The sequence below is a fragment of the Dermochelys coriacea genome, chromosome 7, assembly GCF_009764565.3.
Source record: "Dermochelys coriacea isolate rDerCor1 chromosome 7, rDerCor1.pri.v4, whole genome shotgun sequence".
Classification (NCBI taxonomy): Eukaryota; Metazoa; Chordata; order Testudines; family Dermochelyidae; genus Dermochelys; species Dermochelys coriacea.
This window is the reverse complement of record NC_050074.1, coordinates 4,568,506-4,586,967: the sequence shown is the minus strand read 5'-3', so window position 1 is coordinate 4,586,967 and position 18,462 is coordinate 4,568,506. Positions and strand designations below refer to the sequence as shown.

The following is an 18,462-nucleotide window of genomic DNA, read 5'->3' as shown; positions in this document are numbered from 1 at the left end:
GACGTCTTTTTCCATTAATAATAGTGGGAGTTGCATGTGTACTCTCATAAACACTGCACTGAACATTTACAATCAACAAGTCCATTTGCTAGAGACACCAGGAAGTTCTACATGGACCTACCATTAGCACCGACATGAACGATATGCAAGAGACCCCATCAAAGCAAACTTAAACCCAATTAAGGGTGAAACTCCATCCTTAACTCACCCTCTTGCTGAGGTCCTCAAACAGTGTGTGATCTTAGCTACCATATGTACTGCAAAAAGCCTGCCCTACTTAAACACAACTGTGTGTGAGTTTCAGCTTTCACTCTGAATTTCCTTCCTTGTTGTGTCTAAGGCATTCCGTTTACATGATTCAAACAACGTTTTTGTGGTTTCTTTTGAGAAAGATGATGTAATTCAACACCATTTACATGCTAGACAAATGATTTAATAGTTCAGGGTAGCGGCTTGATCCTATTATGTAAGGCTGACACTGTGGTATTATTAAATAATAATACAAATGATTTTAATATCAAGCCCCTTTGACTTTATACCCTGCCCACATAGTTAAGCTTTCAATGTGAATGAGATTTCACAGCCAAGGAATAATACAGGGAAAAAACAATCAGAAGTTACAGAGCAGTGCGGTTGTAGGAACTATTCTCAATGTATCTGCAGTGAAATCATTATAGTATTATTAAAAAAAATCTTTGCTGAAATGTAAATCTGTAGTCTTAGCAAAGCACGTCAGTCACTTATTTAAACCAGGGTTCATTATTATTATTGCTTATGCTGTACCATAGATGTCCATGGTGCTTTAACAATATAATAGTAATAAATAAAAACATAGCACTACTATTTAGCACTTACTGAGCTAAATGTTAGCAAAAAATAATTGAAGGCATATTGCTTATCCAGAGGAAAATTTGCCACTAACTTAGGACCCTGTCCTGCAAAATCTTTACTTACTGAAGTCCTCACTCTTCTGAGCAAGATACTGTTTGCTGTTCTGTAGTTTCTTAAATAGGGCGTGTACCCAAAGTATTTCTGAAATGTGCATTCTATTTCTGAATGTAACCAAGTTGGAAATCCCTACTAGAAGGTAAGCTAGCGAATCACAAATTGTTGCCAAAAAAAACCCAGTTATCAACTTTTATATTTTGAAAGAAACAACACATAAAAGAATAGCATGAGCTATAAAATAATGTGTTTTATAATAGAAAGACAACTGTCTCTGCATACTCTTTCGGTTATGCCTTGTTATTGTGTGGTCTATGGTGGTATACAGAAAGACAGCCACCTTTTTAAGTACTGTGTAGAATATTTAGTTACTCAGAGATCAGATACCCTTATTGTATGGTTCATGCTGGTATAACAGAAAGATAGGTATTTATATATTCATCCTTGATAGTGCCTGTGATTTTATAGCCTGTGGTGATAGTGGAGAATTTGATGTATACAATATTGGTGTATATCCAATTGTTTGTGAACATCAGACGTTTTGAAACTTCGTTGTAATCAAGGAATATAAGCATAAGCTTAAAAGGCTAAAGAGCAGAAAGACCCACACATAAATGCTATTATGTACTTAATGAGGCAGGGTTTAAAAAAAAATCAGCCACACAAGTTGGTTTTATCAAAGAAAATGTATAAATAACGACCAGTGATTCAAACTGCTGTACAAAGAAAAAGCAGGGGGAAATGAAGCTAGCACTTCACTTGTGGCATTCAGATAATAGTATTTACTACACTAATCTTTTTGGCTTAGAGATTGACAATCAATATATTATTATCAACAAGCATTAACACACACAAAAAGCTTCCATTTCCCTTTAACCATGTCCCTAAGTCCTTTAAATTGAATTAAAACTGGCCAGTCTTCCCAATAGTGCAAATTACACTTAAAATAATATTAAATATTTGTACCGGGTGAAGACAAAAGTGTTGGCTTGTGCAGTTGGTTGAAAACGCGCACACACACACACACAGAGAGACGGCAAAAAAATTGAGCTAATCAAAGTTAAAATAAAGTCTCTCTCCCAAGACTACTGTCTATAACATGTTGTTCCTTATAGAAAGTGGGATATGGTGGCATTTGCTTGATTAACTTGCTCGACAAAAGTGACAGCTGCTGTGGGTGCATGTAGATAAGCTGCACGGCACAGTTCCGCCTTTGTACATCTGTCAGCAAAAAAGGAAGAATAAAGAGTGAAAAGAGGCAAATTGGTCCCAAAAGGCAATCCATTCAACTTAGGAGGTTCGCTCTATTCAAGCACTCACTGTGAATCTCAAGTACTAGGTAGCTTATTCAATTTCATTCATTCTTTAGAATGAACCCACAAGTGTTTAATTTCTTACTCTGCCCTATAAAAGGGGGAGCTTTTTTTATTGGAAGCATTAATTGTAAGACTAGGTGATCAATGCTTACAACATTAATTCATCATTAATTTTCTGTTTAACTAATTTTGGGATCTGTAACGTGGTAACTTCTCACTGACTTCTTGGATTGCTCCCTGAAAAATCCAAAAATATTCCGACATTCAGCTCTCTGACCCTGGGCTTCTGCCGAGGAGAGTGAAGACTGCAGGCCAGATCCTCAGCAGGTGTAAATCATCCTAGGCCACTGACTTTATTGTTTGCATTGCTGTAGCACCTGGGAACCCCAGTCATGGGCCAAGACACCATTACGTTAGGTGCTATACAAACACATGGAGCTTCATCAATTTACACTGGCTGGAGGAGTCATCCGTACATGTGCCTGGTTACGCAGACAGGTTTGCAGCTCAGAAGGGTGATCTTACTGGTGGTAAATCTTCTGCAGAAGAGTTACTCAGAGATCAGCTTCCTAATGAAGCGTGGGGGAGGGGGAAGGTCTGCAAGCGTGGCAGCCTGCAATGGTAATAATAATTAATAGCAAAGTATAGTCTTCATTCAGAAACTGGAAGAAAAGTTTATGATCTAGTGCAGGGGTTGGCAACCTTTCAGAAGTGATGTGCCGAATCTTCATTTATTCACTCTAATTTAAGGTTTCACGTGCCGGTAATACATTTTAACATTTTTAGAAGGTCTTTTTCTATAAGTCTATAATATATAACTAAACTATTGTTGTATATAAAAGTAAATAAGGTTTTTAAAATATTTAAGAAGCTTCATTTAAAATTAAAATGAAGAGCCCCCCCGGACCGGTGGCCAGGACCCGGGCAGTGTGAGTGCCACTGAAAATCCACTTGCGTGCTGCCTTTGGCACACGTGCCATAGGTTGCCTACTCCTGATCTAGTGGGAAGGGCACTAATGTGTGGGTAGGTCTCAGCACGGCAGTGAAGTTTCTCTTTTTGTGGCAGAAGTTTCTCTGTTCCCATCTTCTAATTGACGCTGGAGGATTATTGTTAAATGCATGCGTCTTGTGTGGCTGCAGCTCTTTTCATCCACACCAGTCTATGCCTCCATCCTATTCTGCAATTTAGCTGCAGTCTTAATCTCTCGTCTAGGCACTTCTAATGTGCCCTTCACCGTGGTGCCTAGGATTCCCCTACCGTCCCCTGGGAACGTGGCACAGTCTGGGCATTGGAGCGGAAGACTGCTTGAGACACTTTGTCCAGAAGGACTTTGAGTCCCCAGAAGAGGAAAACTATAATGACCTGGCTGGAAGGCCCAGACATGAAAGGGGACCAATCAAGTCAGAGAGAGGGAGACAGCCCAGGGGGCGTGCAACCAAAGGAGGGCGCATCTGACTGGTTGAGAGCTAATCCCCTGGTGCACCACAAGAAGGCACCCCAGCGGTGAGTAGTTACACTTCCACAGAAAATAAGACAGTTGTTCCCATAATGCTGTAGCCTCAGCTTAGAGCAAGGGCTAGATCTGCTGGTGTGGCTAAGCTCTGTTCAGTGCAGGATGTGGGGAGGGGGAGGCCCCTCCAATCCAGTTTTGCACCCTGATGCAACTTAGAGCAGCATCAGGACAGAGCATGGCCAAAGATCTGACCCCATGGGTTGCCATCAAACCCAGATCTCTTGCATGGTAGTGCCCTGGATACCGACTGCGCCATTGGGCTAGCCCAGAACTGAACTTTTTTAAAATGAGCATGTGTGAAATGTAATGTTCCTGATTTTCCACCCACTCAACCTTACCATCATCTACACCTGGGCAAAAACCGTGTAAACCCAACCTCCTCCACTGGTAATGTTCTACATCCAATTTGCATAGGTGTAAATGACTAGGCAAGGGTGAAGGTAGTGGAGACTCACTCTGCTACTGAGGTGCACACCTTGGGTTTTAAAGGTTACCTGGTAAATTTTGCTTTGGTGAAGTTATGCACAGGAAGTCACATGATTTTGCATGTGACACTTTTCTACAAAGATAAAGTGTGAAAGATGCATCAGTCACGCACTGGGCAGTTACCGTTTGGATCAGTCACTTTTGCAAAGTTATTACATTATGTCATTCCCAGAATACACTGTGAGTTGTCTCTTGTCTCCTGTTCAAGTAGGAGAGCCAGTTCAGCTGTCTAGCGGTAGCACAATGTGAGTGTGAGCACAACGCTAAGTGTGAGACTACAGCTCAGTCCTTCACATCTGGGCTGGTGGGTCTGCGAAATAATATGGAGCCAGCATGCCCTGTCACAGTGGGCAGGGAAAAGCCATGTTGCTCCTCAGCAAGCCTCGCTCAGGGGACTGAGAAGGAACGCTGACAGTCTCCACAAGAATCTGTACCCAGAGGAACTGTACAGGGACTTGAGGGCAGGATAATGAAGCAAGTTTGAGGGGAAACCCTTGAAGCTCAGGGGACCCCAGACGGCCAGAAGTGGCTTCACTCTTGTGCCATTCTCAATGTCAACATTTCCAGTATTCTCTTGTGCAATAAGCTGAATGCAGAGGATGAGCCAGGGTAGCTCGTAGCATCAACTACTGTATCCTGCCCTTGACAATACCACGTGCCTGATGTTTCAGAAGATAGTGAGAACCTTCCATAATGCACCTGGCCATTAGTGTCTATGGTGGTGGGGTACAAAATCTTTCCTTACCCCTATAGTGATCAATTGATGTTCTGAAGCATGAGGTTTTGCAGTCCCTATCTTAGTATTCTTAACTATAAATGTTCTTATATAATTGGTTTTAAAGGACCTGGTCCTCAGAATTTAGGTCTGTGTGCATGTGAGTTTTGCTCAGATTTGCACACCAAGTTTGCATATTCCAGGTGCAAGGCTCCGATTCGTATGCTACATGGCTAGATAGGTGTGGCATGAAAGAACAACTTGTGGATTGTTGTACATTCGTGTAGCAAAGTAATGTGCATATCAAGTAAGTTCTCAATCGTGTGCAGACTTGATTACTAAAAAACAGGTTTGGGAGTTATCCAGGGCTGCAGATGTACGTTCCCTCATAAGGGGAAAATGAAATGTAGCTTCCCTGAACCATTGTGACAGCCTTAAAGGTAGAATTTGACCATCTCTTCTCCCTCCATACACTTGCTGATATTGATCCAGATCCCATTTACATTCTTATATGGGGTCAGATCCTCAGCTGGTGTAAATCAACATAGCTCCGCTGACTTGAGTGGAGGACCTGGCTCAGTGAGTGGAGAATAGGCACAAATGTATGGCCGATCAGAGAAAAGTACCAAACTATTTGAGAAGGGGCTGCTGTTTCCCAGCAAATTCACGTGTCGGGTTAGCAACGAAACCCATGGCCAAACGTGAGCACGCTCCTCTTGTGTGCCCAGGTGCGCGTCCTCCTTATTTTGTGTTGCTTTTATGTTGGGTGTCGTGGAGGCAGCCTCCCGATGCAGAATCCGTTACCTTCGGAACACCTTGAATTCAAAGGCTCGCTCGACAGCCTCCTTTCAACGTTTCAAAACAAGTTCATGTGCCAGACAAAAAGAAGGGGCAGCCTGTGTTCAGCGTTTTCCAGACACTGGCATGTCACAGTTCTAAATAGATTTGAATTGCTTGGATTGGTTCTGGTTGGAAAGCAAGGACTGAAATCAGGGGTCATAGGTGAGAGTTACTATGGTAATTGAGTAGTATCACCAGTAGTTTTGCTCTCATGAGCATTAAAGCACATAATAAAGGACAAACAACAGTGGTTAAAGCAAGCAGGTAGGATTACTGTGTTCTTTTGTCAGAAGTATATAATGTCTTGTAGTCAGTTTTAAAGACTTCTCAACCCCCAAATCCCTCCCAGCAGTCACCTGCTGAGTAATTTTGTATGCTTAATCTGTAGCCCTTAACTACAAGCTTTCTGCTAATTTGAGGCAAATGGGTAGTTTTGACACTAAATAGGGCAGTAAAGATTCCCTGACCTAGAAAACCTCCATTCCGAGTCACTGAGAGCAGAAAATATTCCTTCAGCATCCTTGTAAGACGTTTTGAATGACACAAACTAGCTTTGACTAAACCATGCTGAAGCCTCCGATTAATGGTTTGCAAAAACTTGCCGCACATCCCTGCTGCAACTTCCCCCATAAAACTTGTCACTTCAGATTGCCATCAGCCACCACAACAATAATCATTCCATGCCCATTGCTAATTGCAAGCACAGCTGAGGCTCAGCGGGGTGCTCTTCCACAGTCCCAGGCCTTTACACCAGCCGCAATCTGTTGTGTGGCACTTGTTCACACACAAAAACTACCCGCAAAGGCAGAAAGAGGCAGAGTCACCGGTTTCTTGTAATCCCCCTGCTACCCTGCTGACAGCCCAGCCCCATAAGCATTCCTGGTTTTGTCCTCCCCTTTACAAAAGCTGAAATGACCTTAAGCTACTAGTATGTGAGCTTTTGAATGAAGAATACAACTCCTTCAGGTGCATTAAAAAGCAGTGCTGCATCTGGCTTATGAGATTCTGTTGGCAGCACCCCTGGGGTGAACTGTGGCTTCCTGTAACATGTAAAATATGAGTGTGAACTCCAGGTTCATGGCAAAGAACAGGAGGTCATGCTTCCATTCAGACCTCGCTGAAGAAATCGGGAGTTTGCAGATGTTCTTGTGTATGTGTAATGACACCACCTCCCCAAACGCACAGCAACCCAGCGCGGTTTTTGATAAAACGTGCCGCAGTCTGTGTGTTACTTGCAGATTTATTCATATCAATTTTTGCCATTTATATATTCAGAGACAAGCCTGCTATTTCAGCAGCTCCATAGCTCAGCCTCGAAACTCTCCTCTTCCAGACATTAAACCTATTGCTCAGGCTGGCTGGGAGGTTGTCACGGTAACGGTCAAAGCCTGCCAGAGGTCATGCTTCAGCACCCCCGTTCCGGAGCTTCAGAATCTGCCTACTTCTTCCCGGCAAGAGGTGCAGTCAGGTCTGCCGTGAAAGAAAGGGGGCTGGATAATGGTAGACAGCAAGAGCAACTGGAATCCTTAGGATGCTTCCTGAAGCCGCCAACTGCAGTGTCCAGTTACTGCCATTGAGGCTCTTCCTGAAATTCTTGCTGGGAAAAGAACTTCGTTTTTTAATTCATGCCTCGCTGGGGTAAAACTGCCATTGAAATTGGCAAGGCCTGAGCAGAAACAAAGTCAGGACTCCAGGATCTGACTCAGTGGGAGTTTTGCTTGAGCAAGCAACTTATGAAAGGGAAGAGCCCCATTGGGGGATATTATTCTTGGCCTGATTGGGCATGGAAAAGCTTGGATGCCCAGTGTCAAAGTATCAGATGGGTTGTTTACGGCAAAGCCAAATATAAATATATTCATAATAGCGAGACGCCAACAGTGCGATGCTGCGATTAAGCAGCCTTACGTTAGGAAGTCAGTGTTGCCTAATTGATGGCTTAGCCTTGGTAAACAGATCACTTTAATGCATTTTAGAAATATGCTTGGGAGTTAGGAGCGTAATTGTTCTGTGTAGATTTCAATAAGCAAATAAAAGCATTACTTGAGCAGTGTTATCCAGGTTCTGCTGAGTTACCTCCCACCCTATGGGTTCTGTGAGCATAAACACATAATAGTAAACATAATTTGTTATGATTGTGTATGAAATGCTCTGAGAAAAGATTTTCTATAATTTCTGAAGGATTTTTATTATGTACAACACTTGAACAGGCAGAAGAAACTATTTATTTCATATCACAACTGGACTTTGTCTCTTGTGTCTAAGATCACATTTCCGTTTGGGAGAGCGAGATGAGTTGTAAAAAAAATATATATATATACAGTCATGTGGAAATGTTAACATCTTTGTGTTAGCCATGAAATCAGAAGTCTTCTTCCTTCGAATAACACATCGTCTCTAGTGATTGTTTCAGTATCTATTTCACTTATAGCTTACTCTGGTTTTATGCATATGCAAAGCTTAGATGCAGCAATTGAAGAATGCTCTATTAAATCTAAAAAAATTGATAGATGTGATTTTTTTAAAATCAGGATAACTGTATTAACAGATATGCCTTGAATTGTACCTTATCTATAACTTACAGTATTGAAATTCTTGTGAAGTTGATTGCTTAGCCTTGGTGAACAGATCATTTTAATGCATTTAAGAAATGCACATGACATTTAGGTCTTATGTTTTAAAGATCTGCATGGTTGACGTTTTATTAGCAAATGCTTTCCTACCCATGGGAGGAGAGGGGGACAGCATTTGGATCCTGAGTCAGGGTCCAGTTTGAACTTCCCCAGTGTCCTGGGTGTTTGAGTGCATTGTCTTTAGTAGATACTTTAGCATCATTTGTTTTATGTTTCCAAAGACACTCATGAAATACTGATGGAAAGAGGGGGATCAAATGTAGGTTGGATCAAACTCAACAGCAAAACTGCCAACCCTGTTAGAAGAGCGTTGGAAGTCACTGGTATTTTGTGATGATTATATTGCATGGACTGTAATGATAATTGGTTTGGTGAGTAAATAACGGATAGGTGTTTTTGTTTTTTAAAGATTGAATAGGCCATGAATTCACCTTCAGCGTCCTTATGGTTCTGCGCCTTGCTGGGAACCTAGCAAGTTAATTTGGTCCTTCTGGGGGCTGCCATCTTGGATGGTCTTGCTCTTTGTTTCAGCTGATACTATGGAAGTTCTGTCCTTTCAAGGCTGAGGCTGTTGTTTTTATTGAATAGTTAGACACACAAAGTCTTGCATGCTACATTACAGACAAATATAAAGACTGTTCCTTGCCCCCAAGAGACTCACCGCTCATTTAGACTTAACTCAAGAGGCAGCAATAAACAAAGGAAGGTGGATTGTGTATGGAAAGAATGAGATACAGTGGTGGGAGATCATAAGATGTTCTTAACGCTGCATTCATCTGCTCTCTGGGTGTTGTTTTTAATACGTTTGTAAAACTTGGGGATAGTCTCCAAACAGGACAGAGATGGAAGCCTAACTCAAAGAAATGAGCCTTTAAGGAGGCATTTAAAGGAGGGGAGTGATATTTTCTGGCGCACAGGGTCAAGGGTGGGTGATGGCAGCCAGAGATCATGGCTCACTTGAACCAAGGGCATGAGCCATTTGAAGAAACGAAACCACCTTCTTCTTTCAAGTTTCTTTAGAGTTTCATATTTTGGGGCATGGGTTGCAATGAATCCTGAGCAGACATTCCCTGTCTATCAGAGAAACGACATTAGCATAGATTCATAGAATGAGGACCTCACCCCTCTCTGGCCACTGTATGCCTGACAAAAGGACTGGAGTGGCATAAAGCGGACCCGGTTGTGCTGGGGGGAGAATTGCTCTGCTACAAGCGCTGTGGAAGACGGCCATAAAGTTGCCTTCTGAGGACCCCTTCCAAGCCCTGGCCTAGGACGCAGGCAGGGAATGGGACTGAGGGCAGGAGGGGTGCGCTAGTGCCTGGCAGCAGTCCATAGCGCAGCCAGGAAGATCCCAGAGCTGTTTGAAGCAGCCCTTGGCGTAGCCCAGGATTACAAGGGCACAAAAGTGGCTTCGTGCGCCATAGCCTCCATTCCCTTGGGCTGGGAGACTTGTGCTGCGCTTCTTAGAGAACCAGAAGCTCACCCATCCATTTTAAGGCCTGAGGCATCATTGTGATCATCCAGTCTGATCCCCTGTATAGCACAGGCCGGAGGATTTCCCCTGGGGATTCCCCATCAAGCCCATAAATTCTGACCAAGCTACAGCATGGCATCTGGAAAAAGACATCCAGTCTGATGTAGTCTCCAATTGACAAAGACTCCACCACACCCTTCGGTAAGTTGCTCCAATGGTTAATTACCCTCCCTGTAAAAAAGGTGTGTCTTATTTCCAGTCAGAATTGGTCTAACTTCAGCTCCCAGTCGTTGGATCTTGGTAGCTCTTTGTCTGCTAGCTTAAAGCGCCCTCCACTATCAGTAATCTCCTCCCCAGGTGGCATACAATATAGACACTGAGTGAAAAAATAACTCCCCTGTCTTTTCATTGGCCAATCTTCTGTTCCTTTATCCCCACCTTTTGTGAACAAGAAGTTTGTAAAGCTAAGCGCAAAGTGTCTCTGTGTTCTGGAGCAGTTCTTTGTCAGGCAACGTCAGCCCTGGATTTCAGCTCTGTCCCATGGGACTGTGCAGCTCATCCCCATCGGTGGAGGGGATGGGAGCCTTGTGCGTGTAGAGCCTCTGGACTTGTCTCCTGTCTCCTAGATGCCAATGGATGCCCCTCTGTCTGGCTATACAATGGAATTTGGGCAGGAGATGGAGCTGTGGACAGCTGCACCCTGCCTGTGACGTCATTCCCAGCTGATCCCTGGGATAGTCACGTACCCTACCAGCAGATAACGCTGCTTGAGGTAGGCTCACCTAGGAGAACCACTGCTAAATCTTCTCCCCTGGAGAGGGCAGGAGCCATAAAGTCCTTTGCCCTGCCTTGGCCACTGCCCTTTCTCCAGAGTAGGGGTGCCCACAGTCACCCCCGTGATTGCAGGGCTTTAGCCACACCAACTCTAGGTGGTAAAAGGGAGGGTCTGGGAAATGTGGGCCCCACCTCTGGCCCATGCTCCAGCCCTGTCCGCTCCATCCTCAGCTTTGCACTTAACTCTTCCCCCAGCCTTCCTCCTATCCTGGCTCACCTGCTTTCCCAGCCCCTCCCCTGGCTCATTTCCCCATCTCCTTTCAGCTGGAAACCCCACTGCAGGTCCCACTCAGACCACAGGCCCCTTCACACTGGGGAGCCCAACCAGCAGACTACAGCTCCCTCTGCGTTTCTGTCCTCACTGAAGGGCAAGGACCTGCCTCTTATTTCCTGCTTTCCCTTCCCAGCAGGCCTTGCTCTCAGTCTATAGTCAGTCACATGTTCTGCGAGGCAACCTGGCACCTTGACCTGGAAACTTTGGTCCAGTTTTTTCAATCAAGAAAATCACTTTCTAAAGCAAAGGAGATTTGACTCCCCACCTGCTAATAGAGGGCATGATCCAGGAGACCTGTGAACTCAGTCAAAAGACCCCGCAGAAGGGCTGCCCTAGTCCCAGTGTTTTACAGTCCATAGCTCTAACCAGCCACGCTATGGCTCACCCACTTGTTCTCCTAGCGATAGTAAAGGAACAAATTAAAATGAACCCGGGGCCCTAGGCAAGGTAGCTCCTTTACACCACCTTAACCTGGCCTGCTGGGTCCAAACGACTCCCTGGGGTGAATCAGACAATGTGCCAATCATGTGCTGTTTCTGATGTATTTTGTGAGGCAGCCTGCACCCAGGAACGCACTAGGAATGTGGGAAGGGGTTCCAGCCATAGATCGCCCCTGGCAAGTAGCCTTGCTACTAATCTCTCACAGCTTCTAGGCACCACACAATGAGCCTGTGCAGGAAACCTCTCGTTCTTTCCATAGAAAACAGTCAATACAAACAATTAGCTCGTGGCAGGTTGGCTTGCTACCTGCTTTTTCAAACAGAAGAGGCTAAATGTCTCTCTGAAAAGCAGCTAAATCTGTCGTCCAAGGAGATCCTGGAGTTGGGACTAGACAGTAGAGAGAGTGGGTATGGGTATAAAGTGAAAGTGGGGAGAGGTGCCTCTCTTAGCTACTTCAATGAGATCATAGGATCCTGTCAGACTAGCTAGAGAGGGTAAATGTGGGGCTACTGGAAGCCTTTCATTTAATCAGCCAAATGAATGTTATAAGGTATTCATATTCAGGGTTCCCAACACACGGAGGTTAATGTTTCCCAGATCACTAGACAGTAATTAAGTGCAGTATAATGAACATAGGACACCGGGATTTGAACTACCTGGTTCTCTCTGGGTTTAATTGGCTGAATGAGGCTGTCACTTTGTCAGCATGCTGCTGAGCCATGTCTCGGAGCCTAGCCAGGAAAGATGATGTTTTAATTATAAAAAGTTAAAAACAAAAACAGGCCCTTTGCATTCTTTCAAGTATATCTTCACCGAGTTCTGCTCAGCCCTCATTGGAGATTGCTGCTAATTGGCATGTTAATTACCGGTCAGCCTGACAGCAGTCTTAAAACACACCTCTGCAGTGATGCCTACAAAACACTTGACCCTGCTTAGGCTGAAGGGTTACAGGAAACAAAACTGATTGAATGGGCTAAACCAGGGGATGCAAGTTAAATTGGGAAGCAGAAACCAAATTATAAATGTGGAAAAGCTGCCCTGCACCCAAAGGCCCCAGGGAGAATGGAAACATCCTACAGAGGCAGAGCTGGAGCAAGGTTACAATTGACTTTGGACAGAAAACCTCCCTTGAGTCGGGGAAAGGAGTGGACGCCGGGCCAGGGTGCAATGAATAGGGAGTGGTCTGACTAGGGACCTCTTGAGCCCTTTCTCAGCTACCTCAGAGATCCTCTGCAGATTTGGCAGCCGGGGAAGTTCTGTGGCTCCCTGGGTTAGGAAATCAATGATTGTTCTGTTCCGATCCCTGCGAGGCTGGAGAGGGACACCCAGATGCCATGGTGAGGGGTGTCCAGGCAAGAAGTAGGTGAGGAGGAGCTAGATGAGGGAAGTCGTCCCATCAACACAGGGAAATGTAGTGCAAGAGACCCATTTAAAGGTGTATTCGGGGACAGTTATGGTCAGGGAAGACTTTGAACGCACAGTACCTCCAGCAGCCATCTTCACCAGGCACCAACAGGAGCTGGGTGGTGAGGGGGAGAAGCATGAGGCATGTGCATATATCCCTGAGAGAAACAAGTTGAGGGGGTTTCACTTCCTGCTGTCCCCTGTTTCTTCCATGAGGAGACATCCCCCTGTAGAGGGAAAATTCATAGGACAGGCCACAGGTTTCCATTGCCCTAGGCATAAGGAGGAATGGGGGTCCCATGACTGGTAGCAAAGTCTGGAGTGGGCAGTCAGAATGAGGCACCAGGTTAGACTCCAACTTCTTGCCTCTAGCACCCTCTGTGGCTATGACGTGTCTCGATTGCCTGCTGTTTGGCCGAAGTACAGATCTGCAAAACCCAACCCCAACCAGATCCATTAATATTAAAGAAGGAATTTTGTTAGTGCTGAAATGTGCAAGTTATACTAACATGGGCCTGACCCTGTGCTTTTTTACCCTAGTTTTACACCAGAGTAACTGCACTGAAATCAACAGGGGCTTGTTATCACTAGCGTAAAGCTGGTGGGACAGAGGGGGGAATCAGGCATCAGTGCCCTGGTCAATTTTAATTTTTTTCCCTTTGCAATTAACCTTTGGGGGGGGGTTGTTTTTGTGAGTGTCTGATGAACTTAGAGGTCTGGCTGGGAGAACAGCAAACCTCAAATGATGATGTCCAAAGAGGGTTAAAAAAGATAGTTTCACTAATGGGGACATAATCGAAGAACTGAACTGCCTCGTTCTGCTTTACAAGAGAAATAGAAATGTCAGCCCAAGTTTGAAGTCACATTGACAAAAGATGTGAATATCTAACAGACACTCTGTCTTAGGGAGGGTTGGAGTGGAGAGGGGAGAGCATTAAAAGCATTTTTAACTAGCACTTGTTTAAATTTCCATTCGTCTCTGGTGCATGTATTGGCACACGTGAAAAGTCATAGTATAGGCGTTATGTGTGCACACACTGTGTGTGTGTGTGTGTGTGTGTGTGAGAGAGAGAGAGAAGTTGTGTGTGCATATATCTCTGCACAAATAACTTCTGAATTCAGTTTCAATTGTTCTTTTGATGATACAAAGTGGAATGAAGACTGGTGACATTTTAAGATTTGATTTTTTTCCCCCTTTTTATCCTGCCGTTCGGGAGCGTTGCTCAGTCATATGTCTCTGAGTGAGATGGATGAATATCGGAGCAGGGCTCTAACCCCACAGCCCACCAGAGACTTCTTGCTCTGCAGGGGCAGCAGTCTGCCGTGACACAGCTGCGAGCACTTTTCACAGACGAGAAGCAAAAGTTCAGCCCCTTGAAGGGAGCTATAATTTCAACATCTTGAAATTAGCTCTTTTTGCCATATGCTTTTTCATCTTTAGCATTGTTGAGACTGGAGCAGCCAGTGCTGTATGCTCTTATGTCAGGGTATCCTAGCCCTGCAGTTACCGTGTACTGATATGATCAGGTTGTATTAGAATCCCCTAGTACATACAGTCTGCTCCTCTTAGGGAATCAGAGACCTCCTACAGCTGATTGGGTGTGAAATTTCAAAGAAGGTAAGTGGCAAAGAAATCGCTGGGTTTGATGTGGTTAGTGACAGGGTCATGGTGGAACAGCTGTAAGAAAAGCATTGGGATAAAACTGGCATCCTGGCTGGCAAATCAAATCATTGGCAAAGGTGGTACTGCCCACCCTTCCTGTGGAAAAGCCAGCCATGCTGTTGCTCTCCGTTACCATCCAGAGATGTTCCTTGTTGAGGCAACTGTGGATGGATGAGTTGTGCTAAAAGTCTGTAGTCCTGGGATGCATGTTTTATTTAATAATCCCTTTTTGGGGGAGGGGGGGGAATCTGATTATGAAAAAGAAATGCTCATTCATTGAAATTCTGCTTTTAAAAAAATTCCCTAGTAATCCTGTCATAGTCATTTAACAGGTTGGCAAATAGAAAAGGTCAGTCCTGATTGTATATGCCTGTTTGCAGATTGTGTTTATTCATGATACTCATGGGATGTGTTTGCTGGAGAACTCTTGTCTCTCTTGCAGCAATGGTACACCAGCTCCATGAATGTCATTTGCACCTGGTTAACAGACCGCATGGACCTGCAGCTTCACATTTATCAACTGAAAACTCTTATTAGGATGGTAAAGGTAATAATTTTTATGTGACTTTGCAAACATCTTAGCATTCGAAGCACTGTGTGTGGTAGGTTTTCTTAGAGGAAATGTATTCTGTAGCCAAGCAAGTAAATCATTAATTAGAACAGTTTATATTAGGTGCATATGAGGATACTGTAAGTACAAAAATTAATCAAAGGGAATTTGAGACAGATACAGATTAGAAAAATACTTTGCACAATTATAAAGTAGTTATTTACACTGCAAGGGAAAAAATATATTATTGACATTTATCCCTAATTGTACAATAAACATTCCAAAAATTGGGTTTTTTATGTGCAAACATGTTGATCCCACCAATTAATCTATTTTAACTTGGGGTTTAATTTAAATAAAGGTTGAAGGGAAATATTTACTCCCCAAAATATGCAAATATGTCTTGTGCTTATTGTCAGAATGCAAATCAGGATTGTTCTCATAGTTAACTGAAGTAGTTTTTTTACAATGGGTGTATACAATCAGCAATAAGGGATCACAAACGTGAGATAACATACCCTGAAAGTGGCATTTTTTTCCTGTGCATGCATGCGTGTCTTGGACTAATGATAATTATTTCAGTGTGAAATCACAGTGGTTTACGTGAAATAAGATCACAGAAGGGGGTAAATACGTTTTTTGATCATTTTAGGTTCTATCTGAAGCTTTTTGGCCTGTTTTAAAATGTTTGTATTTTCCTGTACACCAAGAATAAATCAAAGCATAACGAAATTACAACTGAAATGTACTAAATGTACTTTTCATAAATTGGAACAATAGGCACCAGCAAATAATCACTATTTGTTAATTAGCTGATGAATTATTTTTTTCTGGGTTTATTTTCTTTTAAAGCCAGTATTGCTTTGGGTAGCTGCTAGAACTAATTTGAGAATGTTCTTATCCACAAGTAACTACCTAATCCAGTTACTGTTTTATAGTGTGTTATTAAATTAATGGTATTACTGCTGGAGTCTTATCTCACAGAGATCAATCAAGAAGGTTCTAAACCTAAATTCAGATACAAAGAGGTTAATTTTAACTCTTAATTACCCCGGAAACTTCTATAACTTACCAATAGCTGCAGATGGTGGAAGGAGGGGAAGATATAAACATATACACTTATGCACAGTGTGTTTGTTTTTGACATATATATTCAGTGTCTCTAATGTGCAGGTCATACGTGTCAACAAGATTTGAATTTTGTAGATAGGAGTATTTATTTTAAAATATTTTCATTTCACTGGAGTAGAGTTTTGGAGCCATGTAACCATGTCTCTATCTGATGTGGAGTTTTTATTTTATGAGGAAAAATAACTATGTATTGCAGCAATACATTGCCAAAGGGAACAGGATACATCCCAATTTATTTTACAGCTTGTGCATCATTAACACAGTGGGCATCCGATCCTGAAGTCCTTACTCAGACAAAACTCCCGTTGAAGTGGCCAAAAGTGGCCAGAGTCTCATTTATACAAAGGCCACTTCCTATTTCTCTGTCAATATAAAGGGGGCACAAGTTACAGTTACACCCACTGCAAGTCATCGCTGCATTGCCACCGCCATGTCAAATGCCCTTCATGTCCGTGATGTCAGTGGAGTATGTCCATTGACATTAATGGCCCAGTGAGGCAGGACCAGGCCCGCTGTTTGATGACTCTTAAAATGAAGCATGAGAAATCTGTATTTGGAGAATTAAACTTGACTTTACGCTGTTTGTCTCTCCCTCCCAACACGTCACTTCCATCCTAGAAAACCTATAGAGATTTCCGATTGCAAGGAGTGCTGGACTCCACCCTAAACAGCAAAACCTATGACACCGTGCGAAACCGGCTGACTGTAGAAGAAGCCACAGCATCAGTTAGTGAAGGCGGAGGTCTACAGGGAATCACAATGAAGGACAGTGATGAAGAAGATGAAGAGGATGATTAGATAATTCTGGTCTAGAGGCCCACATGTTGGTGGCTTCTTCGCCAGTGCATGTACCTAGTCTATTGTTCAATTAGCCACATTAGGAATTTTTCTGTCCGCTCTAAATACCCATGAGAAGTTTACCAATACAATTGCCATTTTAGCTGTGTGGTAATAAGATTAGCACCTCTGTTTGATTCATTGGTTTCCTAATGTCATATCTATATGTTCATAAGCAATATGGAGCACCATTGTTTAATACTGTTAATGGAAAACTACATAGAATACATGCTAGGTGTGTCCCTGTTATAATTAAAGTTTAAACAATGCTTCATTAATGTACTGTATATACATTGATGGTAAATTGTTGTGAAGATGAGTGAATCAAGTACTTTCATTTCTTTGTTTCTCTTCTGTGGATGCCAGCTGCTTAAAATTAATAAAAACAGCTTTGTTTTTAAAAGAAAAGTGAGGCTGTTACAAATGAGTTTTTTGTTCACTGTTCATTTTTTAAAAATCCAGCTGTTTGAATCATTCTGCATCCCAGTTAATAAACCATGTGCTTCTCCTTAAAGATACAGTTAAGTCCAGAGAGTGTATGTACCAATGGATTAGTCATTCTGATTGCCACAACAGGTAAATCCTAGCATAATGGATATATCCATGCCATGGTACAGTCCAAAGCAGTTGTTTTATGTCACCATTTGCCCCTCTAAATGTTGCATCTTGTTTGTTTCAAGTATCTGTGTATGTAAAAAGGCGACTTTACTTACAATCTTAGATTATAAAAAAGTGTTTATAATAATATAGGAACTTTTATTCCAGTAGACTGTTACCATAACTTAAATTCCTTTGTTTCACAATGTTTTTATCTATATGTCATGTACATTGCATTTTGACCAGTAACTGCATGTCCCTGATTTCCCCCTCCAGAAACTGTGTAAAATAGTGGATCCATTTTGCTTTGGCCTTTTATAAGCCAACAGTTGTAAAAGTGTGGGAACTGTGGCTTTTCAATAAATGACTATTCAGATGTCCTGAGAATAAACTATGGAGTCGTTTTATGTCTGCCTTAGAAAAAAATGACAAGCTAAGATGTAAGAGTCCCTTCCCCTGCCCCCTTCCAGAATAAACACGGTTTGGGGGGGAGGGTTCCATGAGGGTGTTTCTACAGTTTATTGATTTAAGTAGATTGTTTTCTACTTCACTTCAAAGATCAAGGTGAGGAAGGCATTAATAAGGACCCGTTCCAGACCAGGACCATACTCTATCTTCCCCAGGTAACGGGTGGAAATTCACAAAGGTATTTAGGTACCCAAGTTCCATTGATTTCAGTTGGAGTTGGGGATCTAAATACTTTTATGTGTCTCACCCTAGGAGTTCCCAGCATCACCTTGGCAGTTAGTCCTGCTTTTACTTGCACACATCACCTTGTGATCCATTGTTTGGGGGCTGACAGATGGTTTGT

At 43.0% G+C, this 18,462-nt stretch overlaps 1 protein-coding gene across 35 annotated transcripts in view; it reads left to right on the top strand.

Moving 5' to 3' along the window:
• CADPS (calcium dependent secretion activator) overlaps positions 1-18,042 on the top strand; it is a 381,267-nt gene extending 363,225 nt beyond the window's left edge. For all 35 annotated transcript variants that reach the window (XM_043518602.1, XM_043518607.1, XM_043518606.1 and 32 more), the window contains 2 exons: positions 14,979-15,083; positions 16,836-18,042. In XM_043518602.1, coding sequence (XP_043374537.1) covers positions 14,979-15,083; positions 16,836-17,015 — 285 coding nt within the window. In that variant the 3' untranslated portion in view covers positions 17,016-18,042. The remainder of the gene's footprint in view (positions 1-14,978; positions 15,084-16,835) is intronic.
• The last annotated feature ends 420 nt before the right edge of the window (positions 18,043-18,462 follow it).